The sequence below is a fragment of the Bidens hawaiensis genome, unplaced genomic scaffold (assembly GCF_021521415.1).
Source record: "Bidens hawaiensis isolate Kalapana, Puna unplaced genomic scaffold, B.hawaiensis_p1.1 tig00040689_1, whole genome shotgun sequence".
NCBI lineage: Eukaryota > Viridiplantae > Streptophyta > Magnoliopsida > Asterales > Asteraceae > Bidens > Bidens hawaiensis.
In genome coordinates this window covers 75,050-94,389 of record NW_027497198.1, presented here as the reverse complement: position 1 = coordinate 94,389, position 19,340 = coordinate 75,050, and the positions used below count along the sequence as shown (strand labels likewise).

At 34.8% G+C, this 19,340-nt stretch overlaps 2 protein-coding genes across 2 annotated transcripts; one reads left to right on the top strand and one right to left on the bottom strand.

Moving 5' to 3' along the window:
• Positions 1 to 3,366: 3,366 nt before the first annotated feature.
• On the top strand, positions 3,367 to 5,658 carry LOC143592317 (putative late blight resistance protein homolog R1B-17). The gene has a single exon (XM_077072263.1). The coding sequence runs from the start codon at positions 3,367 to 3,369 to the stop codon at positions 5,656 to 5,658; it is 2,292 nt and encodes a 763-aa protein (XP_076928378.1).
• Positions 5,659 to 9,431: 3,773 nt separating this feature from the next.
• On the bottom strand, positions 9,432 to 12,978 carry LOC143592323 (BTB/POZ domain-containing protein At5g48800-like). The gene is made up of 4 exons (XM_077072268.1): positions 12,897 to 12,978; positions 12,748 to 12,814; positions 11,215 to 12,378; positions 9,432 to 10,097 (listed from the first exon to the last, which is right to left on the bottom strand). Exons 1-4 carry the CDS (start codon positions 12,953 to 12,955, stop codon positions 9,570 to 9,572), a joined length of 1,818 nt encoding a protein of 605 aa, XP_076928383.1. The 5' UTR covers positions 12,956 to 12,978; the 3' UTR covers positions 9,432 to 9,569.
• Between the last annotated feature and the right edge of the window lie 6,362 nt (positions 12,979 to 19,340).

Below are 19,340 nucleotides of genomic sequence, written 5' to 3'. Positions count from 1 at the left end.
TATTATATTTGGTAATGTCTTGGCTAACAAATTAGGTTAGTCTATATACACCAAGTCATGGTTAGACATTAGAGAGTGTGGTGTGAGGTGTAACCGAGTTAGGGTTCATCTGAAGACACACACGAGATGTAACCGAGTTAGGGTTCATCTAGATGCAACCGAGTTAGGGTACATCAAGAGCCAAACCGAGTTAGGGTTTGATAGTTTGTAATCAGTTTTTTGAGTAATATTTTCTGACTAATATAAACGAGAGTTATTCGTTTAGTTTGTGTGTTGATTATCGATACGGGACTTAAGTTTTCGTCCATGGCGGAGTGGCTGTGGTAATGCTGACCAGGTGGTCGGTGAAGAATGTGACTACGGTGATCGCGTGATCAATTATTACATTTAGTTGTGTTGAATTCTTTCATATTTTAAAGAGATTGTTAAATTATTTTGTAAGAAATTATTTGATAGAATTACTTTCAATTTCAATTCATTTGTTAAACAAACATATTAAATTTTTAATTAAGATTAAAATTCCAACAAATTTAACAGAACTAAACATATTAAAAAATGGAATTCAATTTCCGATTACAATGAAATCCGCAACCAAATTAACCTACCCTAATTCAACTCAATCACAATCATGAGTGCAATTTTTGCTACAAATCACTCCATCTGTATCACAATGTACACCATACCATGTTTTAAATATTAGATCACTCCATCCATTTCGAATATAAACCCACATTATGGAAAAGTGATCTTTTTTTTTAAAGAAAAAAAGGAAAAAAGAGATAAAGGAGAAAGAGAGATCAGAAAAAAGATGCTCAAATTTTTTATGAGTGAATATTAAATTAAGACCATCCTTTTCAAGATTTATTTACGAGCAAATTACCAAAATAGCCCATTTTATGAGAGAGAAAACATCAAATAGCATGTGAGATTGCAAATTCCCAAAATAGCCCTTCAAATCTCACGTACACGTGAGTTTATGAGATTCCCCGTGACTTTTCGTAGATGAATCAGATTCTGCCAAGTGTGTTCCACTCCCACCTACCCCGATATTTTTCATCCCAAATCTGTCAGAAACGTAACTTTTGACACAAAATATAACCTGAAAAAAACCAACTGTAACGTGATGTTTCAAGTTGTTTTTATCAGCAACGTGAGTTTTCAAATAAGATTGATTTTGAGTTATTTTGAAATTCATCTCCTTAGATGAATTCCATATGAATTTCGTTTTTTTGAAAAAGGCAATCATCTTCATCATCTTCTTCATCTTCTTCATATTCATCTTCATCATCTTCTTCATATTCTTATTTGAGCTGAATGGAAAGAACAACTCAGTTTTGATTAACAATTTGAGGCATAACCAGTTACAAACTTCAATTAATATTTCAACAACCACTATAACGTCTAATTAACAATTTGAGGCATCCCCACAACAAAAAGAACAACTCAGTTTTGATTGAACCAATGCAAAACATGAAGAAATCAATATACCTTTGACTCTTAGAGCTTAATGGAAAGTGACTTTTCCCAGATATAATGAAATATAAGAGCAATTTAAGTGAGCCAGATAACAAATCAAGCTCAATTCATAGATAAAAAATAAAAAACTCAAAGTAATTATTGTATCTTCTAATTCTATGGTCCAGATTATATAATAAGGGATGTAATTTACCTTTATAACCTCATGTGCATGGTACATGTCACAATTTAACTAATTTTTTAGATGACCATTAGTGTAAAGAAATAAAAGCGAGACATTTTGTCATTAAAAAATAAACAGATAATGAAAGTGAACTTTTGTTTAAGATCTGATCCATAATTTGACTACGTTTAAAGGAACAAAAGTTGTAATATAGTCAAAAGTTTTAAAGCCCATATACATACAACAAGGGCCTAAAATGCCTGTCTTTTCTGTTTTACAAACTAGGTTCGGTCCTGTCATGGAAACAATTTTTTTATATAGTTGCTACTCTAACTTAACCACCCGACTTAGATTGCATCAAAGTAAGGGCGGAGCCAGGGGAGTCCACTCAGGTCGTCGTTGTTCGTCAAAGTTTTATAATGTTTTAGTTTGCTATAAAAAAATCGGTTTGATTCCTTATGACAAACATTTTATCCCTCACATAGCAGAACTTGTCATAGCAAACTTTAAACTATTTTACATTTAACACCCCGCCCAAACCTTATTGAAGATATTTCTTTTTTATTTTTTTAGAAAACTATCTATGTGCCCGCGCGATGCGACGGGGTACACACGTAAAAACTGCATCCAACTAGTAGACTCCTTGCTATGGTATGCGTGTAACACGACACTGAACGCTTAACCAGTGCCGATATGTGTGTCGCACAATGCATGTATGTGCGCAATCCGGTGTCGGTAAGCGCCATAAAATTGCATTGAACGTGTAACCGATGTCGGCACGCACGTAACCCGATGACGGTACGCACATAACCCGAAATCGGACGCTTAACACTAACAAAGCCAATATGCGTGAAACTGACGATTGAAAACGTGTAACCGATATCGGAATGCACGTGACTGGCATAAACATGCGTAACCGGCACAGTGCGTGTAACTTATGCCAATTTACTCGTGTGGGACATTGAGTTGAGTGTATGAAAGTTGTGTTATGCGTGCTACGTGGTGTTTGATATGCGTAACTGGAGGTTTAAATCAAAAGGCAAAGCTAAAATGTATAGTACTTAAAGAAAAAATCTTTTAAATAAACCTGTTCCGGCCAACCCAACACTGTTCTAACCCGAAACCTATTGTAACCAGACCTCTTTCAATATGAACCATCCAAAATTGACCCGAACCCAGTTCTGACCCATGACCCAAACCTACATGATCCGACATGTTTTCAGTCTAACCCGCTATCACGTAACATGTTATTTCTCAAAAACTTAAAAAAAACTATAGCAATACTATACTCAAATTAAAGAGAATAAAATACTCGTTTTTATGGTGTAATGTTTTTTTAAAAATATTAACGTGTGAAAAGTTATAACCGTTTAAATGTCTTGAAATAGTTGATTAATTAAAATAAGAGGGTAATATACAACTATTTATCAAATTAACAAAATTTGATTCATGTTAAAGGACTATATTTGTAAGTATTTACAAACAATATATCCAAATAACCACAAAATTATTAAGATCTCAAATATTAATAGAATGTGGATTGTATTTAAAGCAAGTTGAATCTTTTAAATTTTAAGAGGTTAGATTAAAAAAACCTTATTGAAGAAAAACAACAATAAACGAGTGGCCACTAAACCTTTGACCGATATTGCCAACACCCGACACAAATTGATTGGAATCCAGAACACCCTTCAACCAATCTTGTTCACAAGAGTTGACTTGGAGAGATGACAAACACCGATCTGAAATTGTTCATGGAGAAATTGAGGTGGTTAATTGATGACAACAACAATAATCCTTTCATCAAAGAAAGAAAGCCTATGATTCAGTTGCTTTATGGGGAGCTTGACTACTTGATTGGATCATGTTTCAAAGGTGAAGATGAACTTGAAGATGTGGGTAACTGGAAGACAAGACTAATAGAAGCAGCACAGGAAGCAGAAGATACCGTTGATATGTTTATATCTTATTCGATAATAAAAAACGATTATAACCAACCGAATGGATCGCTGCCGCGTAATTTACTCAATTGCTCTTCTAAGGACCTTAAGGGTGTTATGATTGACCTAAGCTCTATCAGAGTGGAGATCACGAGTAATAACAAGGGGAACTTGTTCCAAAACATTGTTGAGCGAGACATGATGATGGACAACAAGTTTCAAGCTATTGAAACAGGCGGAAATACAAGAGTGAATCTTAGCGCAACTGAACGTGAAGAATTCATTGTCGGCTTTGAAAACGATGCACTATTAATATTGGATAGACTCACTGGAGACCGCAAAAAGCTAGACATAATCTCGATTGTGGGTATGGGTGGACAAGGTAAGACCACTCTAGCTACCAAAATATTCAATGATTCTCTTGTGAAATATCATTTCGACAAACGTGGGTGGGCTACTGTGTCTCAAGCATATTCAGTAAAAGGTATGTTGCTACAGCTGCTGTCATCAATAAGCAAATCAGTTGATGAAGCCGCGAGTGAATCAAAACTGTGTGAAATGCTGTACCAGAGCCTAAAGGGTAGAAGATATTTGATTGTCATTGATGATATATGGAGTTGTAAGGCATGGGAAGATGTGGGAATATGCTTTCCAGATGATAAAACTGGTAGTAGGGTTCTTTTAACCACCCGGCTTACAGAAGTTGCTTTGCATATAAGCCGGAGCGGTTTCACTCATCACCTGCAACTTTTAACAGAAGACCAAAGTTGGGAGCTATTGTGTAGAAAGATTTTTAGGGGATATGATTGCCCTGAAAGTTTGATTGAGACAGGGAAGCATATAGCTAAAAAGTGTGAAGGATTACCACTTGCTTTAGTTGTCATAGCAGGACTTCTGGAAAAAGGAGAGAAGACGAAAGATTTGTGGGAGAAAATTGCAAAAAGTGTGGGTTCATACATTGTTAATGACCCCAAAGGATGCTTGGATACGCTAGCGTTGAGCTATGATCATCTACCTTGTCACTTGAAGAAATGTTTTCTCTATACTGGCGGCTTTCCAGAAGACTATAAAATTCAAGTGCACAGGTTGATCTGGCTTTGGATGGCTGAAGGGTTTATAAAAGAATCAGGCCAAAGAAGCTTGGAGGAAGAAGGTGGGTATTACCTAATGGATCTGATTGACAGAAATTTGTTGATTGTTGCTGATAAAAGTTCTAAAGGAGGAGTTAAATCATGTCGCCTACATGATCTTTTGAGAAAACTATGCTTGAAAAAAGCGGATGAAGAAAATTTCTTCAAGAGAGTGAATTTTTCAAAGTCACGCAGAAGTCTTGGCTCTGGTTCTGTTTCCAGCATAGTGAAGCAACAACGTCTATTCACAGACTATAAAGTTTTGTGGGATAAATATCGGCTTAATTTTGCCTCTCACACAAGGTCTTTTTTGTGCTTTTATGACAGTCGACCACCAAATAAAAATGAAAGACTTACAAGTTTGTCCCCTTCATTTCTGCTTCTTAGGGTGTTAGATTTACAAGATGTACCACGTGTTGATTTCGGCCACATAAGCCAACTGATTCATTTAAGGTACTTAGCAGTTTGGTCATTCAACAATGTATTACCGTTCTCCAAGGCCAAGTTATGGAGCCTTCAAACTCTCATTATCAAAGGCATTTTCCAAAGCTTCAAGTATTCAGCAGATAATATGGTGAAGCTAAGGCATATACGGTGTTACAAAATCGACATCCCAATTGATTTCAGTGTTCCTGCGTTGTTCAACTTGCAGACAATTTCCAGACTAATATTAGATCACGGGACTCAGTTTTTGCTTGAATCTTTTCCTGATATCAAGAAGCTTGGGTGTTCTATTTCCTCTGATCATGGGTTACTAAGCTTTGCCAAGATGACACATCTTGAAGCTTTGAACATAGACACAGATGTGTCTGAATCGTTAACTTTTGCAAACCCAATAAGGTTTCCAGAAACATTGAGAAAGCTGACCTTAGAAGGGTTATGTCTTCCTTGGAGCCATATGTCAACAATCCAGAAATTACAAGGTACGTACTTTGGAGTGCAAGCCTAGGTTAATTCACTAGGCTGATGCTGTAATGTTGTTATCTAGATCTGAGTATGTTATTCATGTTAGCAGTGTGTTTGTGTGTGTTGGGAATATATCTTTGTTTTCCTTGTAATTTATTAAATCCAAAGCTTTAAGTTCCAAAAGTTTGTGTTAAATAAAATTTGTGCCGAATATGAACTTTTAGATGGATCCAAGTGAGGGAGACCCTTACTGAGCTCTTGTTATGGTGAAAAAGAGGCCAGCATATAACTTTTATTTTAGCAGTGGTAACTTACATATTTTGCATCAGCTGGTAACCCGCTGACCCGTGACCCGTGAACAAATAAACAATTAACTCAACATATTGAATCATTGAATATATATATATATGCGCGCCATCATGAATAATGAATAATGGATAGATTAGATGTAACTTGTGAGAGTATATTTCTTACGTCATGTATTGCAGACTTATCTCTATAATTATGGCTGAGCAAACAGGGCTACCTGGACCGAACCAGTTACAACTCGAGACCAACCACTATATAGATCAACACAAGAGCAAAAACCGCACCGAGGAGCATGGTTCCAGTATCAGTTAGTTTGGTCTTCAGTGATCTGGTAGAACATATTTTGATTTTGTTAGTTTCTTGTTTAAACTTGTGATTATGGGATGAAATGAACATAATTTAGCATTCATAAATTGTGTTTAATATGTTATTTTCACAATGCTATCTGCTCGATGTAATGCCTGTCGTTCAAGTGTGATTTCTTATTTTCACAATTCTGATATATGATGAATTACCATATTCGGATTGCATATTCTACTTATGATCTAGACATTAAATATAAGTGCATTTGGCGAAAAATATAATCCAAAGAAGAGCCCAAGATGCACTAAATGTAGGACTGCAATGCCCTCATGCCTTGGTAATCTCATACTTTTATCATTTTAACAAATTTCAAGATCTTGTTCTTATTTTATATCTTATCTAAAGACTAAAGTTATATAAGATTGTAATATACACCATAATACTGCATATTTTGTTATACGGTGCAAAATCTCAAATCGATACTAGCTACATATAGCATGTCACTAGCTAAATTACAATAAAATGCTGTTGGTGTTACAAATCTCAAATATATTGATACGAGTTTCTGATTCTGAGATCGATAACAGGTAGATATTGAATTGAAATTAACGAGATTAAGCTGTGTTTCTCTTTAAAATTTGTTCATTTTCTCTTGTTTGACTATCCTTGTCATATTCATTCGGTCATTATCTCAAACTGACAAGACTACATTCACAAATTCAGATGTTGCCAAGCATAAAAATAGCACCTTTATGATAACTAAAACAAGGAACACAAGGTTGTTCTTTAGTGAAATAAGTTATTGGTCAACTGCATGTACCTTTCCTATTTAGTTATAGAGTTATATTACCCCTAGTCTTTAGAAAAAATTATATATGTATATATATATATAGGATCAGGATCATGAGAGAACTTTTTTAGCATTGAGAACTATGAGAACTATTTTGGACCAAAAAAACCCAAAAATAAAAAAATCATAAAATAAAAAAAAAACACAAAAATCAAAAAGGTAAAAAAACCCAAAATTCTTATTTTATCATCCCAGTTTCATAAAAAAAACTTGGTTTAGCTAAATTATATACACATATGTATAATATATACATATGTACATTTACATGTTTTTTTGTACACATGTGTATAATTTAAGATAAATGATACTGTAAATATGTGTATATTACGTAACTAAAGATTATATAAAATTATACATATGTGTATAATACGATGTTTTTTTTGTGTTTTTTTTAATGAACCGGATGAAATATAAGAATTTTGGTTTTTTTACTTTTTTAAAATTTTTATTATTTTTTGTTTTATGATTTTTTTAAATATTTTTTTAAATGTGTTTTTAGTGGTCCAAAATAGTTCTCAAAGTTCTCAATTTGCAAAGGGTTCTCTTAGTATCCTTACTCTCTCTCTCTCAATCTATATATATATATATATGTGTGTGTATATATATATATATATTATTAAATTGACCAATGGAATCAAGGTTCAATTTTTTAATGTAAAGGTTCGGTTTCGCTGTGTAATGGTTTGGTTTGATTCAATTTCGATTTCATAGCATTTTGTTTTGAATTCAAAGATATATATAAAAACTGTTACTAACTATTTGACTCACGAATTAACCTAAAAACTGTTAAAACCGAACAAGAACGTACAATTTAAATCCTTACAACATTGGGAATCCTTTTCCCCTTTTCTTGATTTCTTAACAGTCAATACTCTATAAATCCAAGAATAAAACAAGCATAAAATCCAAATACTTCAACACCACCAAGTATAGTATGGGAGCTTCAACAAAAGAAAAGGGTGTGCTGAAACTAGTGCATCCAGGTAGGCATGTTGAGTATCACCAAAGATCAATCACAGCCGGTGAAATCATGAGGAAGTACCCTAGACACAGTATCACTCGACCGGATTTCTTTAAAATTTCCAAACACTGTGGTTCGTCCGGAATCTGTTATGGTTCCTGGTCAAGTGTTCTTCATCGTCCCAAACACGACTATACATCGCCCGGTCAAAGCTAAAAGTCAGCAACACGGCGAACCATCTTTGCAACAAACCGAGTCTCAAATCAGTAGTGATTACAGATATGAACTCGAACAAACTTCAGCCTGTAAGTTATGGGCAGGAAAGACACCTATGTACCAGTTTCATCACAAACAAGAAGGCTCAACTTCACGTTGTCGATCACTGCCTCACGCTGAAGAAAGTCAAGAAACCGCAAAAGGATCTCTAGTAGATGACACACATTTTCCAGCTAGAGACTATTATCTCAATGGAAACAGGTCAGCATGGGCAATAAATACAATATATGGTCAAGATGAAACAAAGAGCAACAAACAAGATAAGCAGTTAAAATCATGCATGAAGAAGAACAAGGCATTCAGGAATCCACAAATAAAAGAAAGAGACTTATTGAAAGAAAATTGATATACTATTGAATATCTAGACTTTTTATCAAGTCCTCTTTTATAGGGGTAAATCTGAATAGGCATCTGGAGCCAAATTTTAAAATTTTGAAATTCAATGCCTAATAATCAAATTAACTTTGTAAATTATTCGATACAAGGATTCACGCGTTTTTACAATAATAAGTAAATAAACTAATTGAGTTCGAAATAAGGTCTCTCGAGTTGATGTAGTTTGGGTCCGGCAGTTGGTGAAACCACATATAGTTTCTTTGTCACGCGATCCATCATGTCGAGACTTTTCCATCCATTACTTATGTATCCTGTAACTTTGAACGTAGCAAAAGTTATGTTCTCTTAATGTTGGGCTATTTTCTAGCCTTTTTCCTCTGTTTGGTTGCTCTAGCTATGAGTCTGTTAGCTCTTGCATTTGCTTCGTATCTCTAAGGGTGTGTGTAATGGGCGAGTAAAGTGGGCGACAAGGTTGGTTTTGGGGCAAGAACCCCCCCCCCCCCCCCCCAAGGCTACAAAAGGGGCGAAATGTGGGGGGGATATTCTTTTATCGCTTGTTTCCATTGTTTGAATATTATTATTTTATTTTGTTTGTGTGTGGTATATATATATATATATATATATATATATATATGTATATATGGCTACAACACCATTACACCCCAAAAACAAAAACCTACCATTTGCTGACTGAGCGCCACATGTCGCAAAACTCTTTATCCCATTTTCAAATTCTATAAATGATCAATCTGTTGAATATCATCAAAGAAGCTATTATATCATTTACAACTTTAGATACAGAACAGAAAGAAATTATCTATGAACTGTAACTTAACTTCTCAGCTTTAGACTGTTCTTTGGCTAACCTGCGAACCGAACCATCAAACATAAAAGAAAGAAAAAAACATAGTCGTTTGCTTCATTCTGTTCTCGCAGTTACCTTAGAATCAGTTCTTTGTGAGTTTCTTGATGGAGACGATGATCCCCTTGAAGAACTATTTCCAAAAAGGTTAAGTTTACTAATTTTCTTCGAAAACGAGCTCATAAATTTCCGTGAATTTGATTTCTCCATATTTCTCTTCATGCACACATGTTCTTTCTCCAAATCATTCAATCTCATCCTTAACCGAGCCAACTCAAGTTTCAGTTCTCGGTTTTCTCGCCTAAATGATGCATAATTATCCTTCGGTGACATGGCAGCACTGAGAGCACCACTGTTGATCCGCCACGACTGTTGGTGTATTGGCGGTTTATGGGTGTCGCCGAACTCAGAGCAGTATAAGGCGTTTCTAAGCCTGAGTTGTTCTATGTATAGAACTTGGACTATTGATTGCAGTGGAAGTCGTTCGTTTTGTGCAGCGTGTGCACCGGCTTCGGGTGAGAGCTTTTGGAAATCTATTAGTTTGCATATCTTTTTCTTGTCTAGTTCTGATAAACTCTGATGAGCCTGCAAGTTTTGTTTAGTTTAGTTATAAGTACTAGGTACGTACAAGATGTTTTATAGATAACTAATTTTTACGGTTTTTATAGTTAATAGAGTTAGGTTATCGTACAATAATCCTTAACGTACAAAGACGTACGCGAATTACGCTTAAGGCAAAAACAAAAACGCTCAAAAGCCAAAATACAAAAAACACTCAAGAATCCGTAATACGCTCAAAATGGGTTTCGTGAAGAAAAGTAAAAAATCGATCGATTAAAGATCCGAATATGTTTTTTTTCAGTGAATCGATGATTAATTGGGTATGTATTGATGATTTCATGATCTTGTGCTATGATTTCATGGATCGATTTAATGAATAAATGTATTTTTGTACGTTAAGGATTATTGTATGCATTACACCGACCGTTTCTCCAAGTTTATCTGTAGTTATATGTTTATAAATAATTGAATTAACCAAACTCAACGAAATTAAAACCGATTTTAGTATTCTTTTTTTACTTTTATAAACAATCTATAATATATATATAAACGAAAGCTTTAAAAGTTCTCTGGTTGCTTCTTACATTCTCTCAAGCCACCAGATTGCATTATTTGAAATGGAGGCTTCTCATCCATTTGACCCGAATTTTCCGGGTATTAGTCTCACCAAACCCAAATATTCCTTAAACGGGTTATATCATCTCATTAAATTAGAGATATGAAAATCCAATAAAATAAGATATAATAAAAGTTAATATCCGATTTCTTTTAAAAAAAAGATATATATTATTTATAATAAAAATACAATTATATATTATAAAAAATAAACGGGTCATGAGTCTCATCAAACCCAAATAACTTTTAAAACGGGTTATAGCATCTCATTTATTTGTGAAACCCTTTCACCATCAACTACTAAGTATATTATTAACTTATGTACAATAAATAAAATTAAAATCCAAAAAATTATAAATATCATAAACGAATAATGTAAACTCCGTAATATTGGTGATAAAAACTAGTAAGTTATATGAAGGAAAAAATATTGTATAGTTTCTTAGAAATAACATATTACTTGGCATTTATTATTTTACAAAATAATAGATTAATATTCTATTTGACAAAAAAAAAAAATATGTACCTTTAGATAAACATCAATGGCTCGATACAACCCATCATGAACCGTTCTCGCATGAGCCGGTAAACTTTCCACAACACCTATAAACTTCGAAAGCTTAAGGTTCGCATCAGGCGCTATTTCCGCCAAATAATTATCAACCAGCTTCGAAACTTTAAACAACACGGTTTCTGACGGCGAATCAAGCCCGTCAGACTCGAAAACCGAGCCATCAGGATCATCATCATCATCACCATCATCACCACTATCATCTTGTTGCGAAAAGTTAACAAGAATCCTATGAACGGTATCAACATCAAACAATGTGTCACTATCGTGTCTAAAAGATGGTATCAAAAGATCGTCTAACGTTGCAGTATCTAACTGCGACCCTATTCGTCGTTCAAGGTCAAGCCTACACGCAACCGTGCAATCGAGCATTACCGCACTTCTAAGCAACCCGAATAAAAAAGTTAGTGGGACCGCGAGTTTTTCAATGGGGAGTAACCCGACAATGGTCTCGACCACGACCCGCTCGTGGTCGTTTGACCCGTCCACTACCTTTTGTTGACCGTTTGACTTTTTGGTCAACTCTTTTTCGGCATAACTCATGAGTGATTCCCCAATACTTTCGGGTCTTACACCGCGACATTTCATCGCGGTGATGACCCGTTGGTACATATCGATTCGTAGAATCGATAAATCCTTAATCCACCAATCCGATTCGCACTTTTGTCGGCTCATATGTAGTCTACCCGAACTACTATACTCCAATCTCGAAAAACTTGACGCAATTTGCTCTGCGCAAGCTTTCGAAGCTATTGCATCAATGCATCGGGTTACAATATTAAGCTCGTCGGCTAGCGGAAGCAAGTTTTCGCACTGTTGTAAAACCTTGACCGACATTTCGAGGTTTTGCAACACAATATAGTTGAGATACTCCTCGGCGCGTGATCCGAGGTTGTTGTTCGAGTAATCCTCGTTCATTTCAAGGTATTCGGAGATGCAACATAGTTGCGCGACGTTTGTCGGGGTTATCTCAAAGTTGTTTCCGTAACAAAATTTTGCGGCTAGCTCGAATGTTTCTGGCCCTCCGGGTAAGCTTAGAAGCTCGACCCGAGATATGTTGGAATCGCGGTTTTCGGAGACTAGTTTTCGGATTCTTCCGCTACGTGACACAAGAGGAAACTGCATAAAACAGGATTTTACATAAGTCAGGTTGAAATAAGTCGTTTTTAGTACCAGTAAAAAAAAGTTCATCCACTATATATAAATTAAATCTATAGTTTTTAGCTATAGAAACGTTAAAAAAATATATAATCTTTGAATAAAAACGAAAAAAAGTATTTGCGTTTAAAAATATAGAATAAACATCGAACTTACTTTTTTTTATTTTATTTAACCCGTTTGAAATAAAACACAACTTAAATCAAATAGGTAAATAAATACAAATCATTTGACTCTCTTGTAAGTCAACTTTTGTTTTCAAGGAGTAAAACAACAAAAGATGATCACAAGTTTTAAAAGTTAAAACTTAAGATATAACATTAAACTAACCTTATGTAACGCAAACGTGACACCATTAACTTCGATTGTTATATCACTTGGGACATCACGAAATATCCTGCAAAGGACATAACCAAAACATTGTGTTACAATAACAAAATTTGATATCATGATCTAATTAAACGAGAAAGGGACCGAACCATTCGTTAGAGCGATGGCGCGAGGTCTTAGCCAGGGTGAGGTGGTGGTGCAGGTCCATGGGAGAAATGGAGAGAAACGAGTCGTGTAGGGGGGAATAATATGGAAATGGTTAAGTGAGAGTGGGGTTAGGAGGTGAGATCGATAGAGCCCAGTTGGAGATTTTGATGTTTTGTGGCCATCTTTTCTTTTTGTCAAAATATGCAAACTCATAATCGTAGAAACCAGTTGGCCTTTGGTAGGGTCGGATCCTCCTAACTTGAAACTATTTTGGGGTTTAAAGGATAGATTGGATACCCATTGTGGTACCTCATCTTTCTACTTTTTGTTTAATAGCCTTTTAGAGGATCAAAGCGGATTCTGAAATCAGGATGATTTTCTAAAAATTGTATTTCTTCTTGCATTGGATTCTGTAACTGGGAATATGATGACACACACTTTTTGTATACGATTTCAAGGCACAAAAACGCACAGTTTCAACAAAAAGTTAAAAAGATTAAGAGCTAAGTGAATTATGATCCAAAAGTAAGAATCGAATGTGTCGTAATCAGGCCATGAAAACGCGGGCATTAAGTATAATTAGAAAATTACATTTAAATGAAAAAATATTTTTTTTTAAAATTAACTAGATCGTGAGACCTATCAAAGTTTGTCGATAAATTTGGATAAGGACGAACCCCACCATGAATGTTTGCCGTTAAACCAAGTAATGGCATCTTGATAATTGACAAGATGAAAGTAGCCTTAGGTAACCCATTACGGGTGTGATAGTTGGTGTTGCAGTTAAAACATAATACTTGAGTAGTTGATATAGTGGTAGGGTTTACGTCTTTTTGATAGGGATTCATGGTTTAATCCTCTAACCTGATGTTAGTATAGAAAAAAATGATATAATTTATGAGTAGAGTAGTTTGCCGTTAAAGAAAACCGTAAAACGTAATGCTCGGAAAATGTTAAAATAATAACCTAAGTGTATGGGTATATAATGAAATACCAAAACAGTGTTTGAGTTACATAACTTTAATTGTTAGAATATCAACTACAAAGTTCAATACACTTGACTTTTGTACCCCAAACAAATTTATTTATTTATTTTCATGAAATGATGCCTTTCACCACGATTGAAGTAAAAGTATGAAAGCAAGAAAAAAAGTATTTTAATGTAGGGGGGAAAGGAGACATTTTCAAAAGTAGAGGTAGGCTAAGTGACTTTTGTGGTAAATTTAATTGATTGTCCACCCAACTCCAAATGGGCTAGCTGGGCTGGTGTGTCCATGTTGGTTCATTGGGCCCCATTGAGGGATCACCTTAATTATAATGATGGACATTGTATGATGACCTCTTCCACCAAATTATTATTTTAATCTTTTTATGTTAATAAGGACGAAATGTTTACTCCAGTCAAAATCAGTCAAATCTCACATGTTTGCATATTTTAAGATGTTAACATATGCATAGATACATACATATGCATGCATATATCAAATATGTATTCGTAGGCGATTTGTGATGGCCAACTCGTCTAGACACAAAGAGATTCGTGATGGTTAACTCATATAGAGTCTTGACACGACGAAATTTAGGTATGGTTAAGTTGTGGTTTGATCATGGTTAGAACTTGGAATAAATATGATGGACAAATGAGACCACTAAATCTAATCATACAACTTATGACCTCATGTCACCTTGTGTACTCTATGTATCCTCTCTATTGCTTTGATTTGAAGTGGGCATGCCCCTTGATAACAATTCAAATGGTCAATGTTGAAGGATAGAATCAATGAAAGCAACACTTCAACTTTGGTATGACTATATTTTGATACGCATTGCACCATATGTACCACTAATTCGAAGCATTTGTAACCGTTGGATGAATAAATCAACTATCATTACTTTTAGTCACGAATAAACTCTAAATCGACGCCAATCCCTCCAGTTGTTTTTTGTCTGAGATCATTAATGCATTTCCTCAGTGTATTTCTAGAAAATGTTTTCATATAAGAATAGTGAAACATATAGTACCTTTAATATTGATTTATAAGTTTACAACTTGGTTTTATTGTGTATACACTCATTTTTATTAGACTGACATGATGTTTTTGAGGTTTTCTCGTCGTTTTGTATGATTCATAAGACATGTAAATTTGGAGCTTTCGTTGTTATTTTTATGCATAGCATAGGATGTTTAAATAATATATTTTATAGTGCGGCCTGTTAGATATATCGAGTATTATTGGAAATAAAGATTTTGATCAAATCAACAAGATCAAGTCGTTTTTAAAACTTTTTATGTATCTATCAAATTAATATTCTTTGTTAGGATGTTATGTGCTTTTTAGATTGGTAATATATTAGTTCAATTCCAAAATCAACAATGTTAGAACTGATAAATCTCAAATCAAATATTTCAAACTTTTGTGTTTAAGCTACAAATTAAGGGACCCGAGGGACTTACGAGCTAGAACTTTTGCGAAAAAGACTGAGTTTTACTTTCATGTGTGCGTGCTCTAGTGTGTAAGCGGTCCCATGCACAAACAAAGTTTCTTTAAGTTGAAATTGGATGATGGAATCATGTTTTGGGATTATCTTTATCATATGATATTCATATCTAGTTTGTTGATGGTGATAAATAATCATTTGGTAAGTTTTGTCCTCCCTCATTTTCGAATTAACTAAGGGGCTGTTTGGTTCCCATTCAGCAACAATAATAAGTCTGAATGATTTAGACATAATTTTAACCATTCGGATGTTTTTCTGATTGGAACCAAACAGTCTGATGTCTGTATGAATCAGATGTTTACATCTGAATGGTTTCATTCAGATGTAAACAAACAGCCCCTAACATACAAGTGGGATTTTGAACTCAACATCCAATTTTCGGAAACTTATGATGTCGAAATCATCCACTAGCATAAAAACATCATAAACGGTAAAACCTGTTGGGTGGGTTTCAATATCTATTTTGGGAGAAAAGGATAAGTGGGTAACAAAGTTTTTTTCTTTAAGTAGCGTTTGGACCTTATCTCTAATAGAGTGAGTTTTCTTGAAACATGATGCTAACCGTGCATGCTTATTTTGACACAATGAAAGTAGAAACAAAAACCCGGTACCATGAAAAAGCCCTCTTGAGTCATGTTTCGAAATTAATACCATAAAATCATAAGTATTAACTATCTGTCATTGAATCAAAAGTTCAATAATAGTGGGCAACATACTACATTCCTATTTGGTGATTTTGTACGCCTTTCTACAATTATTCTCACATGTTTCAAAATTCAAATCCATGGCAGAAAAGGGAAAATCATGCAAGTAAGACATCATCATAAGTATAGGTTTGACTTAAGATGTTTGTAGAGTAGAAAATAAGTCTAGGATAGGTGTCATCATTAAAGTCAGAGAATGTGTGTGAAAAGAAGGGATGTATACCTTTTTATTCACAAAGGGCCGAAAGTGTAAGTTTTAACTTTTATGTGGAATTCTACTTTTACAAATTTTCGTGATTATTACAAAAATAAAATAAAATAACAAAATATGTTTAATCGAAGGAATTGGAATTTGATAGGATTTGGATTTGGAATTTGAACATTTCGATAAGAATTGGAATTGGGGGGGGGGGGGGGGTTAAAATCCACATACATTCTTAATGTGTTCAGTTGACAAGTTACTACGAATCAATGAGGGTTTTTTTTAAACAATGATAACGACGAAAACATTTTAGTGTTTTTAGATTTTTTGTTTTTTATTTATATTTTGCGTTATGATTTTTTTATTATTTTTTTGAGTTTTTTTATGGGTTTTATATTAAGCTCAAAAACCCCTCAAAAAGTATTCAAAATAATAATAAAAAATTCGTAACTCAAAATATAAATTAAAAACAAAAAAAAAGTAAAAAAACTAAAATGTTTTATTCATTGTCCTCATTAAAAAAAAACTCGAGATAAGATTCCAATGAATTTCCTTGAATTCCTTCACATTTTGGAAGAATTTGAAATCCATGTATTTGAAGGAATTAAATTCCAATTCCAATTCTTTGAACCGAACACACCAAAATAGAATTAAGATTCCAATTCCGACGAAACAAACACGTCATATCATGGGATTTTAATTCAAATTCCTTTGAATTCCCGCGAATTCTGTGAAACGAACACGCTGGTAATTATAAATGGTTTTCCTACTAGAGAGTTTGATTTCAAAAGAGGATCAGAAAGTGGATCATTTGTCTTTGTTTCTGTTCATTATTGCTACGGAAAGCTTAAACGCAACGATACAAGAGGCTTTGGGAAACAATATTTTCGAGGGTGTTACTTTATGAACAATGGTCCGATCATCTCTCATGTTATGTATATGGATGACTAGCGTTTGTCGGGGGAGTGTTCCGAAACAAACTTGCTCTAACATATTTAGGATTCTTAGATGTTGCATTTGATCTCATGATTGAAGTTAAATGTGACTAATAATTTAACTCTTCGTTAGCACACATATGGACGATGCAGTGCATGGGCCAACTTGAGTTGTTGCCACGTGAATTAAGATAAGACTTTCACGTGATTTTGGAATTAAAAAATTTGTTAGTATGTTAACATCAACGATCCCATATATTCATAAGGCTATGTGTAATAGAGGGGCTACAATTGGAGGCGAATTGTGACACGTGACGCCCAGTCAGCATGGAGTGGAAATTTGTTTTTGGGATGTAATGGTGTAGGGGCTACAAGTTGGGCCCACAGTGTCTTTCTCGCGAACTCTCGTTTCTTCTTAAAATAATCTCTTTTTTCTTTGATAGGGTCTTGAAACGTCTTGACGATGATCGAGTACTCTGGATATATCCCATTTCCCAAATAGTATCCGTGACGATAGAAGGTATCGTTGGCATAAAACGGTAAGACCGGTATGCTACGGCTGATGTAATACTCTAACACGGGTGACGCGTTGAGAACGTTTATGTCGTTGTCGGACCCGACTGAGCCGAAGAAGGCTGACCAAATCCAGAGGTCGTGTGAACAAATGGCTTGAAGACTAACCGTTGGCACTCCATGGTCACCACGAGTGTATTGACCTCGCCGCAGTTGGACAGTTGGCCCACTCCCAATGCATGCAATCTATACTCCCGATCATGTCTGGAAAAGAATGTTTGCTTTCGTGTACATCATATATGCGAGTCAGGTCGTTTGAAGTAGGAATCCTCAGATAACGACGAGGGTATAATTGTATTATCCCTATACAAATAAATTATTAAACAATATTTATATTAAAAACAATAGTTAATACAAACAATTTAAATATTACCCATGCAAAAATTCTCCAACGCATCTCTCGTTGTTTTCTCAGCCATCCTTAAATACTCGTCATTGATATCGGTCGTGTTGCCGTATGCGAGGATGCGTATAGCCGAAGTACATTTTTGGATGGCGGAGAATCCTAAATATCCTCTTGCATCGGGTTTCTGTTGAAAATACTCATACTCCCGCTCCATATCTCCAACGATGCGCAAAAATAAACGCTGACATCCGAAAACGACGTCGAAACATAGCGTCGTTAAATGTAGGTGTGTCGTCGAAGTAGTCCTTCATCAAACGAGCGTTCGCTTGCGTACGATCCCGAAGGATATATGACCGTCTACGTGGTGCCGTAGATGGAGCAGAGCCGGACACCATGTTATTGACGACGGCCCGAACCGCGTTCGTGACCTCTAAATGCTCTTCTGCCACTTGTCGTTGAATCTGATGAATTCTTCGACTCTCGTTTATTAATTGATCCAAAATCTCGGCAGAGTTCGTGGAATCCGGGGAACTCATTGAGTTTGAAGAAGTATGAAAATAATAAAAATGATTGGTATTTTTATGTTTGTGTTTGTGTATGATAAGGTGAAAATAGTTAGATAAAGTTTGATATATATATTAAGTTTTTAAATTAATTTTTTTTATATATATAGCCGTTACCCAACGGCATTATTATTGTTATATTATTTTCTTTCCATCTTCGCAGGCGACAAATATATCCCGCCCCCGCACCTTTTCACCCAATTATCGCCGGGGGGGGGCGGTGTTCCTCCAAAAAAATCGCCCCAAAATTGCCCCTTTTCTCGCCCACTACGATTAGCCTAATTTGCTTTGTTCTCATATGGGGAAAAATATATATATAAAAGTAATAAAGTTGTACAATTTCTGAGAGGTATCTTTTTATAGCCTAAAGGACACCTGTTTTTTGCAAATAAAACCACTTATTTTTAATAAAAACCTATTTTGTTCATAAATCTATTTTTGCAAATAAAACCACTTACTGCATAAATTAAATTTTAATTATTAAGTATAACACAAGTCATATGTTTAGTTGAGAATATGAAATTAAATATTTCTAAGCATAAGGTGGTTAAGGTATGAAATAGAAGGTAAAGGGTTCAATCCCGATATTTTCAAGTAAGAAACACAATTTTAATAAAATAGAGG